General features: G+C 37.3%; 3 protein-coding genes and 1 long non-coding RNA gene across 7 annotated transcripts in view; 3 read left to right on the top strand and 1 right to left on the bottom strand.

Annotated features, from left to right (window-relative positions):
• nav1b (neuron navigator 1b) overlaps positions 1–3,326 on the bottom strand; it is an 88,842-nt gene extending 85,516 nt beyond the window's left edge. For all 4 annotated transcript variants that reach the window (XM_042406238.1, XM_042406240.1, XM_042406241.1 and 1 more), the window contains exon 1: positions 3,085–3,326. The gene's annotated coding sequence lies outside the window, so the exon portion shown is untranslated. The remainder of the gene's footprint in view (positions 1–3,084) is intronic.
• LOC121893992 (troponin I, slow skeletal muscle-like) lies at positions 524–2,557 on the top strand. Its single transcript, XM_042406248.1, has 5 exons — positions 524–569; positions 901–1,032; positions 1,161–1,250; positions 1,516–1,692; positions 2,217–2,557. Exons 1-5 carry the CDS (start codon positions 561–563, stop codon positions 2,319–2,321), a joined length of 513 nt encoding a protein of 170 aa, XP_042262182.1. The 5' UTR covers positions 524–560; the 3' UTR covers positions 2,322–2,557.
• On the top strand, positions 2,840–7,476 carry LOC121893993. The gene is made up of 5 exons (XR_006095458.1): positions 2,840–3,029; positions 6,679–6,820; positions 7,006–7,050; positions 7,148–7,155; positions 7,459–7,476. It is a non-coding gene; the product is annotated as an uncharacterized LOC121893993 (long non-coding RNA).
• Positions 7,477–8,764: 1,288 nt separating this feature from the next.
• On the top strand, positions 8,765–15,342 carry LOC121893990 (troponin T, cardiac muscle isoforms-like). The gene is made up of 11 exons (XM_042406245.1): positions 8,765–8,795; positions 10,336–10,359; positions 10,513–10,534; positions 10,627–10,690; positions 10,787–10,903; positions 11,021–11,098; positions 11,336–11,437; positions 11,528–11,634; positions 11,781–11,871; positions 12,875–12,915; positions 14,908–15,342. Exons 4-11 carry the CDS (start codon positions 10,637–10,639, stop codon positions 14,945–14,947), a joined length of 630 nt encoding a protein of 209 aa, XP_042262179.1. The 5' UTR covers positions 8,765–8,795; positions 10,336–10,359; positions 10,513–10,534; positions 10,627–10,636; the 3' UTR covers positions 14,948–15,342.
• Positions 15,343–16,670: the final 1,328 nt, after the last annotated feature.

Here is a 16,670-nt window from a genome sequence, read left to right as displayed (position 1 = left end):
CTTGATTAATAATGGAGTAACAATTAACCCAAGATAGCAGTAAAAGATCACACGTATATGTCTCTACATATACTCTTTAATCCCATTCTTGTAACACTATACGGTCGACTCTGACATGGAATGTATGTATAGTGGAGCTAAAATGGAAACCATAGTTAAGACCCATTGGGACACTAGACCCAAGCGGTCCCCGATGTCAAGCACTTCAGAGACAAAAGGTTTTATTTTTGTCTTCCAGGGAGAATTGAAATAGCCAAGATGCCTGAGAAAGCGTAAGTGTATTGTGTTTCTGTTTCTTGTTTCCATTTCATCAGAGTTCATACAGGAAATGTGATTTATCTATAGAAACACACATTATGACAGTTGGATATTAATGTTAAGCTTTGGTGTCTTTCATTTTGTCTTACATGTTTACAAATGAATGTCCACCCATAGAATGGAGGTAAGATGACTAAAAATATACTGACAATCTCAAAATTATTGTCTAATAAAATGCCAATAAGACAAAATCTTCATTCTTTTTGCAGAGGAAATCTAAAATCTCAGCCTCTCGCAAGCTGATGCTAAAGGTGAGTCTTCAGTCACGTTTCCAAAGACTGAATCTACAGTCAGAAAAACAGTAAATCAAGCAGTTGTACAACAAGAACTGTGACAACAGGATGAAAGACCTGTGAAGGCCCACCATCACCACCACCATCATCATCTCACCCCACACACTCCTCCATCCTATGTGCATAGACTGAATTCCATTTACATGACTTTTTATTTGTTGTGTTTATTACTCTGAGTTCTTATCTGTTACCTTGTTTCCTGCACTGCTGTAACATTTGATTTCCCCCTCTGGGCATCAATAAAGTCTTATATTATCTCAGTTACATTTATTTTTGTGTGGTGTCTCAGAGCTTGATGGTAGCCAAGGCTAAGGAGGATCTGGAGCAGGAAATGGTAGAAAAAGAGGAGCAGAAGGAAAGGTACCTGGAAGAAAAAGCTCCTCCAGTACAGACGAGCAGCATGTCCTTAGCAGAGCTACAGGTAGCATTTTACACTCACCACTGTTTTGTTCAGATTTGCAAACTAAAACTCTTTAAATTCTGCGTGTTGTCTGAGATGATTTATGCAATATTACAGGTGACATCTAATTCCTCTTATTTTCTATATAGACATTATGTCAAGAGCTGCATGCCAAAATAGATGTGGTGGACGAGGAGCGGTATGATATTGAAGCCAAAGTCTTGCACAACACCAGAGAGGTAACATAACACTGGTTAAGAATGATAACAATGACTAAGCACTGATAATTTCCATATCAACAACAAATAAATAAACAGACACATACCTCGAAGCTGCGACAGTTTGCTGATGTAGTCCAAAAAGTACCGTGTATCTCAACATCTAGAAAGTTCAGCTTTAAATTAACTGATTATACAACTGGGCACACAAATCTTAATAAGTGGAATGGCTGTCATTGTCCACGGCAAATGACCAACAATAACTTTTTCTGTACTTTCACCACAGATCAAAGACCTAAACATCAAGGTACTGGACCTGCGAGGGAAGTTTAAGAGGCCCAACCTGAGAAGGGTCAGGGTGTCTGCTGACGCCATCCTGCGCTCCCTACTGGGCTCCAAACACAAGGTCTCTTTGGATCTGCGAGCTAATCTCAAATCAGTCAAGAAGGAGGACACAGAAAAGGTGGGTTTGGAGAAAAGAAAAGCTAGGGATACGCTTTTGGTCAGAGGAAAACGTGATGCAATCCTGTTAAAACCTTTTTGTTTTTTTTAAGATTAATTTCCATGGAACATGAGCAGCAGTTGTGGCAAGGATGTTTTCCATGGTGATAATCTATGTAGCACATTTTCACATTAGGCCTTCAGCTGATGCTCCTATGGAGGGTGACTGACAAAGTGTGACAAATGTTTAATTAGCTTTTCTTAGCTTGCAAAACAAAAAGAAACCACTGTTGCAAGGGTCAAAATATCAGATTATTCCTATAGTACATATATAGTGATTCTGGTTAAAGGAGAGGTTGTAGCTGAATTGAGAAACTGCATCAAACATCTGACTGAATTCTTGTAGACCAAACACATGGACTGAAAGGGGAATTACATAAATCCTATGTGCATAAGATCCTTTTCCCTTAATCATATTAGAGCAAGTCACTCTACACTGGAACATATTTTAAAATACAGTTCTAATATCTATTCCTTGTGTTGCAGGAGAAGACAGTGGAGGTGAGCGACTGGAGGAAGAATGTGGAAGCCATGTCAGGCATGGAGGGCCGCAAGAAGATGTTTGATGCAGCAAAGGGCCCCAGCCAGTAGACAGGTGTTAACAAACAAACAACTGGCTTTCATTTTATGTCAAATACAATCACTTGTCATGCATAGCGTGTTGGCCATCAGCACAAAACATAAATGCATAAAAACTCAAACTCTTCACAAGGTCACAGAAAATATCTTAATATTTTATATCCAGTGTCTTTTTCCTCTAACACCCAAATTTACAGTGTGTTTAGTTTCATTGTCACTGAAATAAACACAGCATATGCAATCTCTCACTCTCTGTGTGGCTTTTTTTTTTGTTGTTAATCTTTTTAATGTTGTAATGGTTTTGCATTCACAGACATCAGTCAGCTGTTCTGATTTAACTTTTAGCGGATTTCTGACGTTTTTCATGGTGATGTGCAGTTTTATCCACTGCTTGTCCTGCACAGACATATTTTAATGAAGGATGCAGAAACATAACCTTTTTAAGACAGTACACTCAAAAACAATGTATCAATAGGCCTAGTTCATAGTGAAGATCCAGTTTTCACTAGAGATGTAACAATGAGGCCGGGTAATCACCATAAATCAAAGCTAAAAATGTAGGAACCAAACAGCAACCACGCAAAAGCTAATCTTAGCCACTACAAGCTCAGCCATTTCAAAGAATTAATTTACAAGTACTACCGATGCAAATAAGGTGTATGCACAGCAGCAGAAGAGCAGAAATTAGCAGCAAGCAGATGCTAACATATCAACAAACAGGTCTGCAGGAGATTCAATCTAAATATGTATGCTAGAACAAGCAGTTAAAACTTACTGTAGCTTGGTGAAGTGAAGAAGTGGTATATGCAGTTCAGCAGGGAATAAATCCTAAATCCTCAGACTTTCCTCTTATCTTTGCTCTTGCTTGTACTTTAGGTTTACCTACAGTATATGTAACGTACGGAACTGGTAACGATTGGTTGCTTACATAGAACTACTGCATTTAAACCTGCAGTGGGAACTTTTACATATAAATGAACGTCCGTTACATTCAAACGAGTTCACACAATGCTTAATGCTTAAACCTATCACCACCAGATAAATCTCTCTGTATTTCATATTATACAGATTTTAATCTGGTGTCGGGTTTGACACTCCCGCGCTGGCAGGATAAATGCTCGAATGCAGACTTCCGCCAGCCAACTTCTGGTTAGTCCTCTGCTAACTTGAAGGGGGGTAAAATAATTTAATCGTGCGGGTTTTCTACATTTTCCAAATGTTATCGGAGCGAAAATTCTGATAGTGAAACGAGTCATTTCACTGGGGTTGTGTGATGCTCAAAACACCCACCGTTTTACAGCTGCAACAGTAGTGATGTAGTATGACATAAGCGTTGTGTTTTTGTAAGTACGCTCACTGCCAGGAGGGGGAGACAAGAGTCCCGCACCCCAGCTTTAATTGGAACTTTCTTAAAGTATTAAAACAAAAAAAGAAGCACAATTGTCCATTTAGTCAAATTGAATGACTAACACATTAAAGTACACATTCATTGAAAATCTACTATTGCAGTGTGTGTTTTGGTGTATAGACAATATTATGCTATTGTGGGCAGTGGATTTGAGCTCATGACCCTAGTGTTTGTTCTTAAATTCTTGTACATTGACCATGAATTTGTATTCATATTTTTAAAAGATAGAAAGTTTAGATAACATCAACACCCACAAACTTTCTCATCTGATGAAATCTTTCCAAATGTTTGGGTTGAGTGCTAGGTTTCAAATGTCATACATTCATTGACAGATTGATTCAGATTATTATTATTAGATTCTCAAAGATGACACAGACAGGAAGATGCTTTGATGCACCCTCTCCACATGATGGCAGTATCAACTCACAGTTTACTGAGATAGTGGCAGAGATGTTAAACTAGCAGATTTCAGCCAAGCAACTCCAGATAAAAACCTGGGTGAAAATATTGTTTATGTCTAAGTAAATGCTGTACAGTGATTTGAAAAGCTGAAGGGTATATTAATAATAAGTCTCAAAAAAATACAGGGACTTGTGTGAGCTGAGGTTCCTTGTTAAGACTAGTGTCATTTCAGGGTTAAAAGTATTGGGATGTCTAAGTGCTTTGTATTGTTTGTTTAAACTGACTCAGCCAGATGGGTGGGGTTGCTACAATACAGTTGAGAAAAGAAATGGTTTATTCAATCAAAGGAAACCACTTAGAACACATTACTTTTCTGTGATTGTCTGACTTCCTAACATTGTTTTACAGCTTTTGTTGCAGCCCACTCAACTAATACTAGAAACACAAACTCTAAACTTTCAAACAAAAACTTCTTTCATTGAGGTGTTTTATCAAGTGATAGAAACGTTAAAATAAATAAGTATGTAATAAGTATGACAATCTTATTTCGATATTAATGGCGGCAGCATCTCCATGGACTATTTCTATCTACATGTATGTCAGTAAGAGGATTACTAGCTTTTATCCTGAAATAGGCAAGATTTGCCAAAATGTTGATTAACTGAACTACAAATAAAATGTTTTCATCGGATGTGTGTGCTGATTTTCCCTCTGTCCTTGTTAGCATTACAAACATGTTAAAACCATGGATGTATCATAAAAGCTCTCGTAAAACATCCATGGTTAAAACACAGAGAATATGGGTCAGTTGACTGTTTGTGTTTCAACACCCCAGACTTTATGGAGCAAACAAACAAAGTTTCCTCTTATATGTAAACAACCACAGGGTGAAAGGGAGTCCAAATATTTGACATGACATTTGTTTAAATAGTAAAAAATATTTCAGTATCTATATTTACAGTACATGCACAGACATCTAGATAGATCAAATGAGAAATTGTGGTGTTGCCGCAGGAGCCCCTCTGAGTCAGAAAGGAGTGTTGGGAATATGTTCATAACTGAAAATACATAGGTATTACTTCCTCTGTATGCTGATTAATAAATTAATCTAACAAATATTAGTGTTTAGTGTAAACAAATGCAGAATTTTTGCATCAAAATGTCAAAAGCAAAACTCAGATAATCTCTACTATATTTTGAAACCGGAGCAGCAGACTTACTTCACAGAAATGAGGATTTAAGACTTTTTTTCTTTCTTATACACATATCATACAATATTTTGTAAAACTAGTACCAATGCTGACCCATTATTGAGCTTATTGGGGAATTAAATCTAACCATCCAAACAAATGCACACGTACTATATCATGGACTACAATGCACAGTGCCTGACAAAGGGCACCCTTAAGCATCCATAATAATTATTATCATTTATAATATTCAGATTTATTCAAAATTCAGATCATTGCTGTTTTTTATCTTTTAAATTGTTTTAATTTCCAAATTTTGTGAAATTCATGGGGGTTCCCTTTGTTAAGATAAGCCTTGTCAAGTGTCAAATAATTTAAAAAACTTAACAGACCACTGTGAAGGAACTGACAATATAGTATCTCCAGTGAATTGCAATGCATTTCCTACAGTAGTTCCAAAAAGTGTTGGATCAATACATATTTTATCATGTGAACTCCAACTGTATTGTCTTTTAACAAAGTGCAGGATTTAGTGATATATTTTGATACATGTTCAGGGATAAAATATCAACAGATTTCTGAAAAGCTGAGTTGAAAAATTCGATTACCTTGAGGCTCGTTGAATAAATTCTCCAATAGAGCGATGTTTATCTTTTTTATTTTTCTTATTTTTCAAGTATTTGATTTTTTAAAGAGTAAACAAGACAGCAACAAGTGGCAGTTCTAGCAGAGACTCCTTTCAATCAACTCTACAAACAGAGCTACATTTTGGCTTCAGCTCACTTGAGTCATAATCCCGACTGGGGGGTCAAATACAATATAAAGAACACTGGGAGTATCAAAATACTTGGCAGGGTCATAAAGGATGTTGTTTATAGCACTTGAGTGCATGCGAGGCAGAGATTCAAGACTAAAGGCGAGATGCTGGAGACGGTGCTGGAGAAGGGAGCGGGGTTTATTTTGCCCTTTAGCCTTGGCAATCTGCTATGGAAATGCTCAATAATTTGATTGCATAAAACATCCAATTTAGGGAATAAATTGTTGCTGTTACATAGTGCTGTGAAGTGTAATGTTTGTGTGATCGGCAGAATCACCCTGTTAAGTAACAGTTGATAATATGTTTCTTTGCTTGGAAATTGGAGGAGCTCGAGCGATGCCTTTGTGTACTTGTGTGCACACAGAAGTAGGTTTACATGGATTATTTCTAACCTTCCCCACGTCTGCCAGACCTGAGTTACCGAAACCTTTTGAGAGCAATAATCCTGTGTTGTCAAGTCTAGTTTTGCAATGTAAAAATAGGCAAAGCAAGCCCATGGAGAATTTTTGTTTTTTTCCATTCTAGCTAATGCCCTTTGCCATCTGTTTGCAGGTATGTGCCCACCCATTGTAGACTTGGGCAGCTTGCCGCCATGTGATCCACTACTGGGTTTAAAAGCTTATGGCCCACAGAGAAGGGCATAGTATACAATTTCCCACTGAACCCCATCACAAGCGCACATCACACTATCTGGGTAAGTCTGTATGCTCTTCTTATATGTTTTTAACAGTAAATGGAGATTATGTTATAATATCACTTATATTATTCCTCTGTGCAAGTGTTTTTTAGACATGTGGGTTCAAACTGGCATCATTATATCATCTCAGGTTGTTTTTTTATCACTAACTATACTCTTCTGAATTGTATTTACTCATACAGGTGCTGCATCCTAAACATGTCAGACACAGAAGATGCCACATATGAGTGAGTAAATGAGTGTGATGATAGCAAAGATAATGCCAGCATAGATGGAATCAATTCTAATAAAATATTTTTGGTGTTTTTTTTTTTTTCCTTTCAGGGAAGAACGTAAGTCAGTTTATCTCCTCACAGAACCCAACACATGGGCAAAATGAGTCTTCACAGTTTGTAACTGAAGTGTAGTAATTAGGCTGCAGATTCAGGCAGCTGCATGTTGTCAGACAGCTGCTTCACATAGAATACAGAAAAAACAAAATTGAAAAAAAAAAATGTATGCATGATGCAATAATGCTGCATGTATGTACAATATATCACAAATGCATTTATGCCCATGTTTAATATAAGTGTTAAGTACTTTGCCATGACCGTTGACTTCTGTTCTTTACCTCTCTTTGTGTGTATGGTGTGAAGGAGAGGAGGATATTGTTGGTATGTATTTTAATACAAACAATATCTGTGAAAGCAATGTAAAACTTTGCTTCTAAATGCATCACCTTTAAGAGTCTGGTTGTATTTTTGCTGCCACTTTATTACCTGCTTTACACACTTAAGCCTTGCATTTAAACATTCTCAGTTACTTAACACACCGCATTTGCTAAGCTGCTGGCTTCACTGCACAGCATACTGTATTTTTGGCATATCAGTGCCACTGCAGAGGCAGCTGCTGTCCTTGAGCTTTTCTGCCAGATTGACCTTTGTCCTCTCAGTCAGTCCTCGCTGTCTGAGGCTGGAGATAGTTTACCGTGCACATCCCTGAGGATCTGTCCTTTCAATTCAAATGATGCAATGGGTTGCCATCAAAGAGATAAGGGGTCTTACCTCTATTTCTGTCTCTTTTGTATGGCTGTCCATGAGGGCCACTGTGCAGCCCTGCTGTCCCTAAAACTAAACAGCACCTGTCTCCTTCTATGTGGAATCGCTGTTAGAGTAATGTAGGTCAGCTTATGTTCTCATTAGAGGACCTTGGGGAAGATAGCGGTGCAGGCACAATACCCACTTTTACTTTTATGCCTGTTAGAAGTTGTCTAAATGCAGGTTGGATTACCGTCTTTCCAATGGAAAGAGGTTGAGTTACACCCTGTGGCCAAAGGGACTCTGACTAAAAGCTTGTTGTCACTGTTTCCCACAGATGCCCAATAAGGAAAGCAATGTTGGGAACAAAAAACACAGCTCTAATAACACTCCTTTGCAAACAGTGTTGCAAAAGCTAAATGCAACTGTCGGGAAGCTGGTGGCAAAATGGCAAGAATCACTCTCCTACTTTAGTCATATCCAAATTGTGCGATATCTGTTGAGCATTAGAACTAGAATTAGTATAGTTAATTTTTTGGTAAGCCACTATTTTAAAAATTATAATAGGAAAGACGTTATCTGCACAGTTTCATTAAAAAAATAGTAATTTAAAAAGTATTATTTAAATGCAAGAGTGAAGCTACATATCCACTATTGCCTAACTGGGAATTAGTGGATAAAATATTTACTAATGTTAAAATGAAATAACAGAGTGCTGTGCAGGTCAGCAAGGGGTACAATATATGAAAATTGCAACAGTACAAGTCAGAATATAAGAGAATGTTTTCTTGTTTTTGAAGGCATCGTCAAAAATACACACAAATGGCAAAAATAATGTTGATCTAAATGTTGTGTGAGACCAACATATTGTTTGCTTGCTAACCCTACATGCTTGGTCTGCGCAGAAGAGGAGGAGGAGGTGGAGGAAGTAGCAGAGGAGGAGGAGGGGGAAGAAGGTAGTACCGCTTATGCTAATATATGTTTGCATGCCAGCTGTGAATAGATATGACTCTACTGTTAACACAGTGTTTGCAACCATCTAATGACAGTCATTATTAGAGTACATATGCAAAAGGAATATATTGTCCCATGAAAACCTTGTATCTCCAGAAAGTTAGTTTTTCAAAAGCTATGAAAAACAGCCCTGTTTCCAGCTTCATGATAATGCATTTTTCAGAAAATCAAGTAGATTTTAAAAATGTTTATATGGCTTAACACTAACCCATTAATGCACACTTAATCCTTCAGTTTAATTGAAAAACTCCAAATTACCTGGAGATACATGGTTTTGACTGGAGACACACTCTATATATAAACCTGGGAATAGATTGTGATACTGTCACAAAAACCATAAATGCACCTGTATACCTGCTGAGAATGCAACTATTGTTAAAATTTCCATTTCAAGTTGTATAGCATTGTTTATAAATGTAAATTTAACACCTACATGTAAACCAAGAATTATGTGGTTATGTGTAAAAGTTAAGGATGATCAAATATAGATTTTTATTTTTATTTTTTATGCAAGACTATCTAAGTAGCAGGATCTGGGATCAAGATACAAAATAGAAGAAGAACTGCTGCCTTTCTCTGTGTCTTGTGTTGGGTGGTTTATAACTCTGGCTCACTTCAATAATTGAAAGGTTAATAATTGGTTACCAATAATTACAATGACTAATGGACTAGGTTCACTGTCTTCTTTGTTACTGGGCAGGGACTCAGGTGCAGACAACATATGAGTTATCTGTGATGATAATCTAAAGCAGCTGCTGGCTCACAGAGTAACATGTACGCGCCTGCATACCTTCCTGTCTAAGTTCATCGGCACTGACAGGAGATGGTCAGATATGTTGCCTCAGTAAAACTGCTGTGTGTCAGAGTTCATTCCAACTCCATTGTTATTGACAGCTATTCCTTCCAGTAAATTAAAGACAAACAGGAGAGCAGTGTGTGTCAATCAACAATGTCACTTCATTATTGTTGTGTTGGACTTGTTGAACCAGAAAGTCTTTTTTCTAAAAGGATCTTTAATTTGCCTGTCTATATCAGAGGTTTAGAGTGAAAGCTTTATCCACATTTTTTAATCAAAGTAAAAACACACATTTCATGAATATAGCATCATTTTTATCCAAAACATCTTACATTTGGAAGAGATTCTGACTATTAAGGTAATAAAAGCATTCAATGCCCAATGATAACCACTTAAATTAAATCTTAAAACACATTTACAACCATATCTACTTTTCAGAAATGTACCAAGAAACTTACCAATTTACTGAGAACCACTCTGTAATCCTGTTTTAAAACACACAAAGAGAACATTTTCAGGGCTATTTGTGAGGGCATTAGGCAGGTCATGGCCTTTGGTCAACCTTGGCTTAAGTCCTGTCCTGCAGGCCTTGCAAGAGTGTCATCACTCACCACATGTCAATGTGAGCTCTGTAGCTTTTCACCACCCAATATTTACCTTGCACTGACTCTCTCATCTTTCAGCAGATGCTGGAGAGGAAAATGACAGAGGTATGGACAGACTATAGAAAGTACAGAGGCTGCATGTGTGTCAAAGTGGAAAAAATGCTGCTCTATGGGGTTTTTTTTTTTTTTTTTGTGCATGAAGTGTTTCTTTTTTTAATAAGTTGTCCTATAACATCTTCTCTTTTTATGGGTTTACAGAAGATTCAAAGCCCAAGTTAAAGTAAGAGCACTGTTTAAAAATACTCAAATTGAAACAATTCATCATGAGAGACATAATCAAATAAAAAGATTTTCATTTTGCATTTTCCTCAGGTCTGGTTTCATGCCTGGTTTGGCAATTCCCAAAATCCCAGAGGGAGAAAAAGTTGACTTTGATGTGAGTTCATCTCAAAACTGATCAAAGAATCACCTGCAAGCTGTTCTTTGGGCAGAACGTTTTCAGTTCACTTTTGACTTCTTCTTTTACTTTCAGGACATTCATCGAAAACGAATGGAAAAGGACCTGACTGAGCTCCAGACTCTGATTGAAGATCACTTTGAGAAGCGTAAGAAAGAGGAAGAGGAACTTCTTAGCCTCACAGATCGCATTGTACGTTCATATCTCACGCCTTTGTTTCAAAATTACACTTACAGTTTCCAACATGAACCAATGGTTTTACAAAGTGATATCACCGAGTCACGTCAAGTCTTTCTTTTCTTACTTCAGGAGAAACGCAGGTCGGAGAGAGCAGAGCAGATGAAGATCAGAGCAGAGAGAGAAAGAGAACGGCAGAACAAACTAGCGGTATGTAAATGCAAAATGTTTTGTCAAATAACATTAACAGATTATTATTAAAGAACCCTAAAGGTCTCACAGATACAATCTCTAAATGATTATCATTTAGAGATTGTATTTGGTTGCTATACCAAAGGCCAATACAGCTATGATTACACTTACATTCAATTAAAACAAGTTTAGACAATGTCACTGATGGAAATACTGTAAATGAATGATCAGAAATACTGTATTTGTTTTCACCAGGAAGAGAAAGCCAGAAAAGAAGAGGAAGAGGCCAAAAAGAAAGCTGACGATGATGCAAGGAAGAAGATGATTCTATCCAACTTGAGTTTCACTGGATACAAGGTGATGATTTTGTGAAACATTAAAAATGTCATGTCCTAATAGATTGAGGCATACAATATATAACACATGTGCTCTATTCCTGACCAGCAGACACAGACTGGGCCAAAAAGACAAACTGAAAGAGAAAAGAAGAGAAAGATCCTAAATGATCGACGCAAGGAGTTAAACATTGATCACATGAAAGAGGAAAAACTCAGGTAAAATAAGAACACATTAAAAAACTTTGCACAAGTATTTATAATTCACTCTTAAATCTTTCCATTATTAATTTTCAGATTAACATAATCAGTTTTCATTATTCACCATCAGCACTATGAAATTCTTGTTCTCATCTCTCAAACAGGGAAAAAGCAAAGGAACTGTCTGACTGGCTGCGCCAGCTAGAGGCAGAGAAATTTGAGCTTCAGTTTAAACTCACGAAACAAAAGTATGAGGTGAGATATCATACTTTAATTCTTGTTGTATCATCACAATCATATGTACATCAGCAATATGTCTTTTGAACTGACAAAATGCAAATAGACTAATTACTGACAGACTGAAAGATTTATCACACACAGAGAACATTATTTACATGTGCACACCCATAACATCTGACTACCAAATTCTTAGTTATCATAAGTGGAACTCAAACAGAGATCACTTCTTCTTTTACATTTGTGTAAGTTGCATACTGGACCAGAATCAGCTGTCAAAAAATGTCACACATCATGCTCCTAGGCCCACCTCTTAAAAAGTAACAATATACAACATTCAGCCCCACTACATATCTCACTATAGCACCTGCATCTCAGACCAAAACATGTCATTTACTCAACGACATTGTCTATTTCTTGCCTCAAATGCTTCCAGAAACATATTTTAGCGTACTGTTTAGATGTAATATCAGAAACTTTGTGACTCAGCAGCCATGTTGAAAATGGACAGGGGAGGACACGGAGGGACTCGCATGCACTAACATGCACGTGTGGCTGGACCGGCTATGAGAACAAGAGCAGAGAAGCTGGGATTACGACACACACAGAGGAAGTGTGACTACATTCACTGCTTCTGTGCTTTACATAGCAAATAGTTGTTTATTGACATCCAGTGAGGCTGAAAGTCATTTATTGCACCTTTTAACTTAGATTTTCAGTGAGTACAGAGAGCAGAGGAATGTGAAACAGCCCTCTGGTGTCAAACACGTATCCATACATATTGCACAGTAAAGGTCAAACTTCCAACTGAAGTAACAAGAAGAAAAGCACATTTTTGAGTGGAGAGGGGACTTTAATAGAACACAGTGACTGCAATGTGCTAATGCATGCTGCATGCTGTTTTGGGATTTGTTTTGTTTTGTTTTGTCTGGATATTGCTAAGGCATAATAATTCATAAAACTGGCTTTGGCTTTGTAGGAAAGATTTTGTCCGTTAACTATGAAACACATATTTTCACAGGTCACCGTGCTGAGAAACCGTGTCAGTGATCATCAGAAAGTGTAAGTCTATTGTGTTATAGATGCTCATCACAGTAGCAAAATCGCAGTGCACACACTATGGTTTTATTCAGTGCTTCACACATGCACTGCATAAAAGCAAGTAATTACTGCTGTAATAAATAAATGCATGAATTGAATTTAGTATTCAGTAATTATTGTATTTGTATTAATTTCATTAGTTGTATTAGTGTTTTGTGTCTAACTGACCTCGGAATGCAGATGGAAATGAGCTAATAGCTAAATCTGGTACAACGTATCTCCTTTTGAGAGATCTTGTTAATGTATGTTGTCCTTGACAAATAAACATAATAAACTAAAAATAATAAATTAGAGCATTTTAGTCTTAAATATAACATAATATCACCACTTCAATTTTTTTTAGAGACAAACTGTCATCATGTTGAGTAGAAATATAAAATAAAGTAGATACAAAAAGGTAGAAAGCAGAAAGCAACACAAGTAAGCAATATTAGATAATTCCCTGCTTAGACTGATTGGTCTGCTCTGATGTAAACATTCACCTAGTGACCTCATCAAGTTTCCACCTCATCCTGTTTCAACTTCCTCTCAGATTCTTTCTCTACTTCGATCTCCATTTGTTTGAAGCGGCGTAAGTAACAGCTGCATGAGCCAGCTGCCCGGCAGGGCTGTTTCCTAAGTACACCCAGCTGAACGAGACGGGGAAAATAAAAAGGCGAGGTGTTCAAACAAAGAGCAGGCTGGGGATTCTAAACAACATATACGCACTCAGTGTCGAAAGAGAGATGGACTGATATGGAGGTCCAACAGCTGAGAGATCTCGTAACTGCAATATGATATCTGTGTTAATGTAGCTCACAATAAAACAGTGACCCACTGCTGCTGCAATCCAAGTCATGTGAACCCTTCCCGCTGATCTCATGTAGGCTGTGTTATGATGAGGGCTGAAGCTCTAAACAAAACATATGTCAAAAATATTCACAGAAATATTCTCAGTGTGGTTTGTCATTTCAAATATCACTTTGATTGGTTTACACTATATTCAGTCACTTTGAGAGCAAAAGCTATTACTCATTTTCAAATATTGTCATATCTGACAGAACTAAATTGTCAGACATACAAAAAATTAAGACATAATTTGTCACAGTTTCACATAAAAATTATCAGTTTATGCACTTATAAGTAAGCAGCAGGGGTCAATTACCTCGGTAGCAACAGCAGATAAAGATAGCAGTCAACTATTTGGTAGCAAATCCCCTCCAACAGCAGACAGCTATGAAAAGCTTTGAGTAACTCCAGTGTCTCAGTGCAGCAGCATTTTGTGAAGGCAGTCCTGGAGGGGTCACTAGATGAATCTAAGGTCTAAAATTCTACCATGCAAAAGCTTGTTTGTTTTGTAGAATTTTCTCTAAACTTTGTTTTTACACAACTAAATACTTTATAAGTGTATCTCTTCATAACTCTAAACTTTGATTTAATGTCTCATAACTCATTGTCCAGTAATGAATGAGGGGTCACGGTTAGATATTGCTTTGTAGTAAGGGGTCACAAGTACGTACAAGCAAGTACGTACTTGCCCTGACGAAAGCCTTAATGGCTGAAATGCGTAGGCATGTTTTTGATTGTGACTAAGTGGCCATGAAGTATTAAAGGAACTGAAGAGCACCTTTCTACACCCAAGCAGCACTCCATGCATCTGTTTTTTGACTAAATAGTTTCAGGGTGGCTGATAAAGCAGATGTGGGTCTGCAGGTGGTCTGCAAAAGTGCAAGAAAACCTTGAATTGCAAAATTCTGAGCTATAAGTATTAACGGCTTACAATAAAAGTTTGATGACATGGAATCCAAATGTTAAGAGAAGTTCAATTTGTGGTCTTTGTGATGTCCTTTCTGCAACATGAATTTCCCTAAAATAATTTAAATTTCAAATTGAGTGACTTATTTGCATCAGCAGAATAAATTAAATTTCTTGTGTACAGACATTGATCTCTGCTTACTTTCACTTTATTTTCAGTTCAAAGGGACGCAGGAGCAAGCGCGGCCTGAGGAAATAACATCTGACATCAACTGGAGGGAAACATCTGACATCCATGATATCACTGAGAGTAAAATAAACAATATAATAAAAGCTTTCTAAATACTTGAACAAAGAAGAGCAAAATAAATAAATAAGTAAATCGGAAAACATCAAAAGATTCTCTTAAATAAGTTATCTGAATGAAGTGCATGCTGAGTTCATCTGCAGAAGTGTAGCAGTAGAGTTTCTGTTTGCAGACTGATCAAGTGTTCTAAGCTAATGCGTATTTAACAAGGATTTGTCAGGAAGTGTGTAACCCATTATAATGACTTTGGTATCTAGAAGGACTCTTATGTCCTTTCGCTGAATCTGTCATTTTTATAATGGTGAAGTTGAGACTTAATTATTTGGGTTTTGTGTGTACAATTTTATGACTGGAATTAATTAAAACAATCTTTATTTCACAAACCAGAAACAGTGTCCTTTGTCTTAAGTCTTTGTTTCCTTCACTTGTGGGTACTTTTGAGATGAGCACCAACTTTATAGTACTTATAAAAGTACCATGCACTGAACCTTCTTTAACGAGATCTGATGTGTAATTTATGTTGGGTAACAGATTCAGGCCAGTTCATTTTGTCTGTAAACCACTACTGTTATCTCACTTAATGACTTTTTATATTAAGCATCTAGTCAGGCTGGAGACACACCCACAGCATTACCAGTCTTCTATGTATTACCACATATGAGCACATAATTCTATCAGTGTAAAATGAAATGATTATGAAAAAAGATCCGCCGTGCCAGAAGCCTCGTAGATTTCAATATCACCCATGACCCCAGATACCCTCATGGCTGTTGGATGGATTATGTGGTTTGAACTGCGGAAGACCAAAGTTCAAATCCGGTCAACAATTACATAATAATGCAACAACAGCTGCCGTGTGCGTCTCTAAAAGCTTGTTATTACGCCTTAGAGACAGATTATAAGGGTGGAGTAAACAGAATATACAATACGTGTTACTAATTTACCCAGAAGCGTTTCGAACTCTGCAGCCAAAACCTAGAGGGGTGTGACAAGATGTTAGCCATCTCAGACAAATCCTGAACTCTTCATGATTCACTGGCTGTCACTACAACAATTTATTGTGAATTCAAACTCACCTTTACAGCTCAAAGAGTAGATTTCTGTCAACTTTATTAACACTTTTCAGGACAATAAAAAGATCAAGATCACACACATGCAAAAAGATGCACCACCAATATGAATTGCCTTTACAAAATGTAAACACACACATCCGCTTCAAACAACATCACTGTTTTTATAGTAATCTTAGAAACTCTAACACAGGTTGTCAGAACAGAACATATTCTGTTATCTAAATTCATTTTACATAATCAAAATTCATATTTTCAATTTTATTGTACTGATATGATATAAAACAACAATTTCTGTGCCAAACAACAGCATAACAGCAGGGTGGCTGTGGCTCAGGAGGTAGAGCAGGTCGTCCACTAATCGGAAGATCGGTGGTTCGATTCCCGGCTCCTCCAGTCCACATGCCGATGTGTCCTTGGGCAAGATACTTAACCTCAAATTGCTCCTGATAGCTGTGCCATCAGTGTATGAATGTGTGTGAAAGGCTTCCTCTGATGGGCAGGTTGGGACCTTGCATGGTAGCCCCTGTACCCATTCAACATATGAATGTGTGTGAATGGGTGAATGTGATTCGTAGTGTAAAAAGCGCTTTGAGTGGTCGGAA

The sequence above is a fragment of the Thunnus maccoyii genome, chromosome 3 (genome assembly GCF_910596095.1).
Source record: "Thunnus maccoyii chromosome 3, fThuMac1.1, whole genome shotgun sequence".
Lineage (NCBI taxonomy): Eukaryota > Metazoa > Chordata > Actinopteri > Scombriformes > Scombridae > Thunnus > Thunnus maccoyii.
The sequence above is the reverse complement of the archived record's forward strand: the minus strand, read 5'-3'. Positions and strand labels throughout refer to the sequence as shown.

Bases quoted from the DNA above. Each gene is read 5' to 3' on its own strand.
- LOC121893992 (XM_042406248.1), top strand. The intron at 1,033-1,160 runs GTAGCATTTTAC...TTTTCTATATAG, and splicing joins TGTCCTTAGCAGAGCTACAG to ACATTATGTCAAGAGCTGCA. The intron at 1,693-2,216 runs GTGGGTTTGGAG...CTTGTGTTGCAG, and splicing joins AGAAGGAGGACACAGAAAAG to GAGAAGACAGTGGAGGTGAG.
- LOC121893990 (XM_042406245.1), top strand. From the start codon at position 10,637: ATGCCTGGTTTGGCAATTCCCAAAATCCCAGAGGGAGAAAAAGTTGAC. The intron at 10,904-11,020 runs GTACGTTCATAT...TTCTTACTTCAG, and splicing joins TTAGCCTCACAGATCGCATT to GAGAAACGCAGGTCGGAGAG. The intron at 12,916-14,907 runs GTAAGTCTATTG...CTTTATTTTCAG, and splicing joins GTCAGTGATCATCAGAAAGT to TTCAAAGGGACGCAGGAGCA.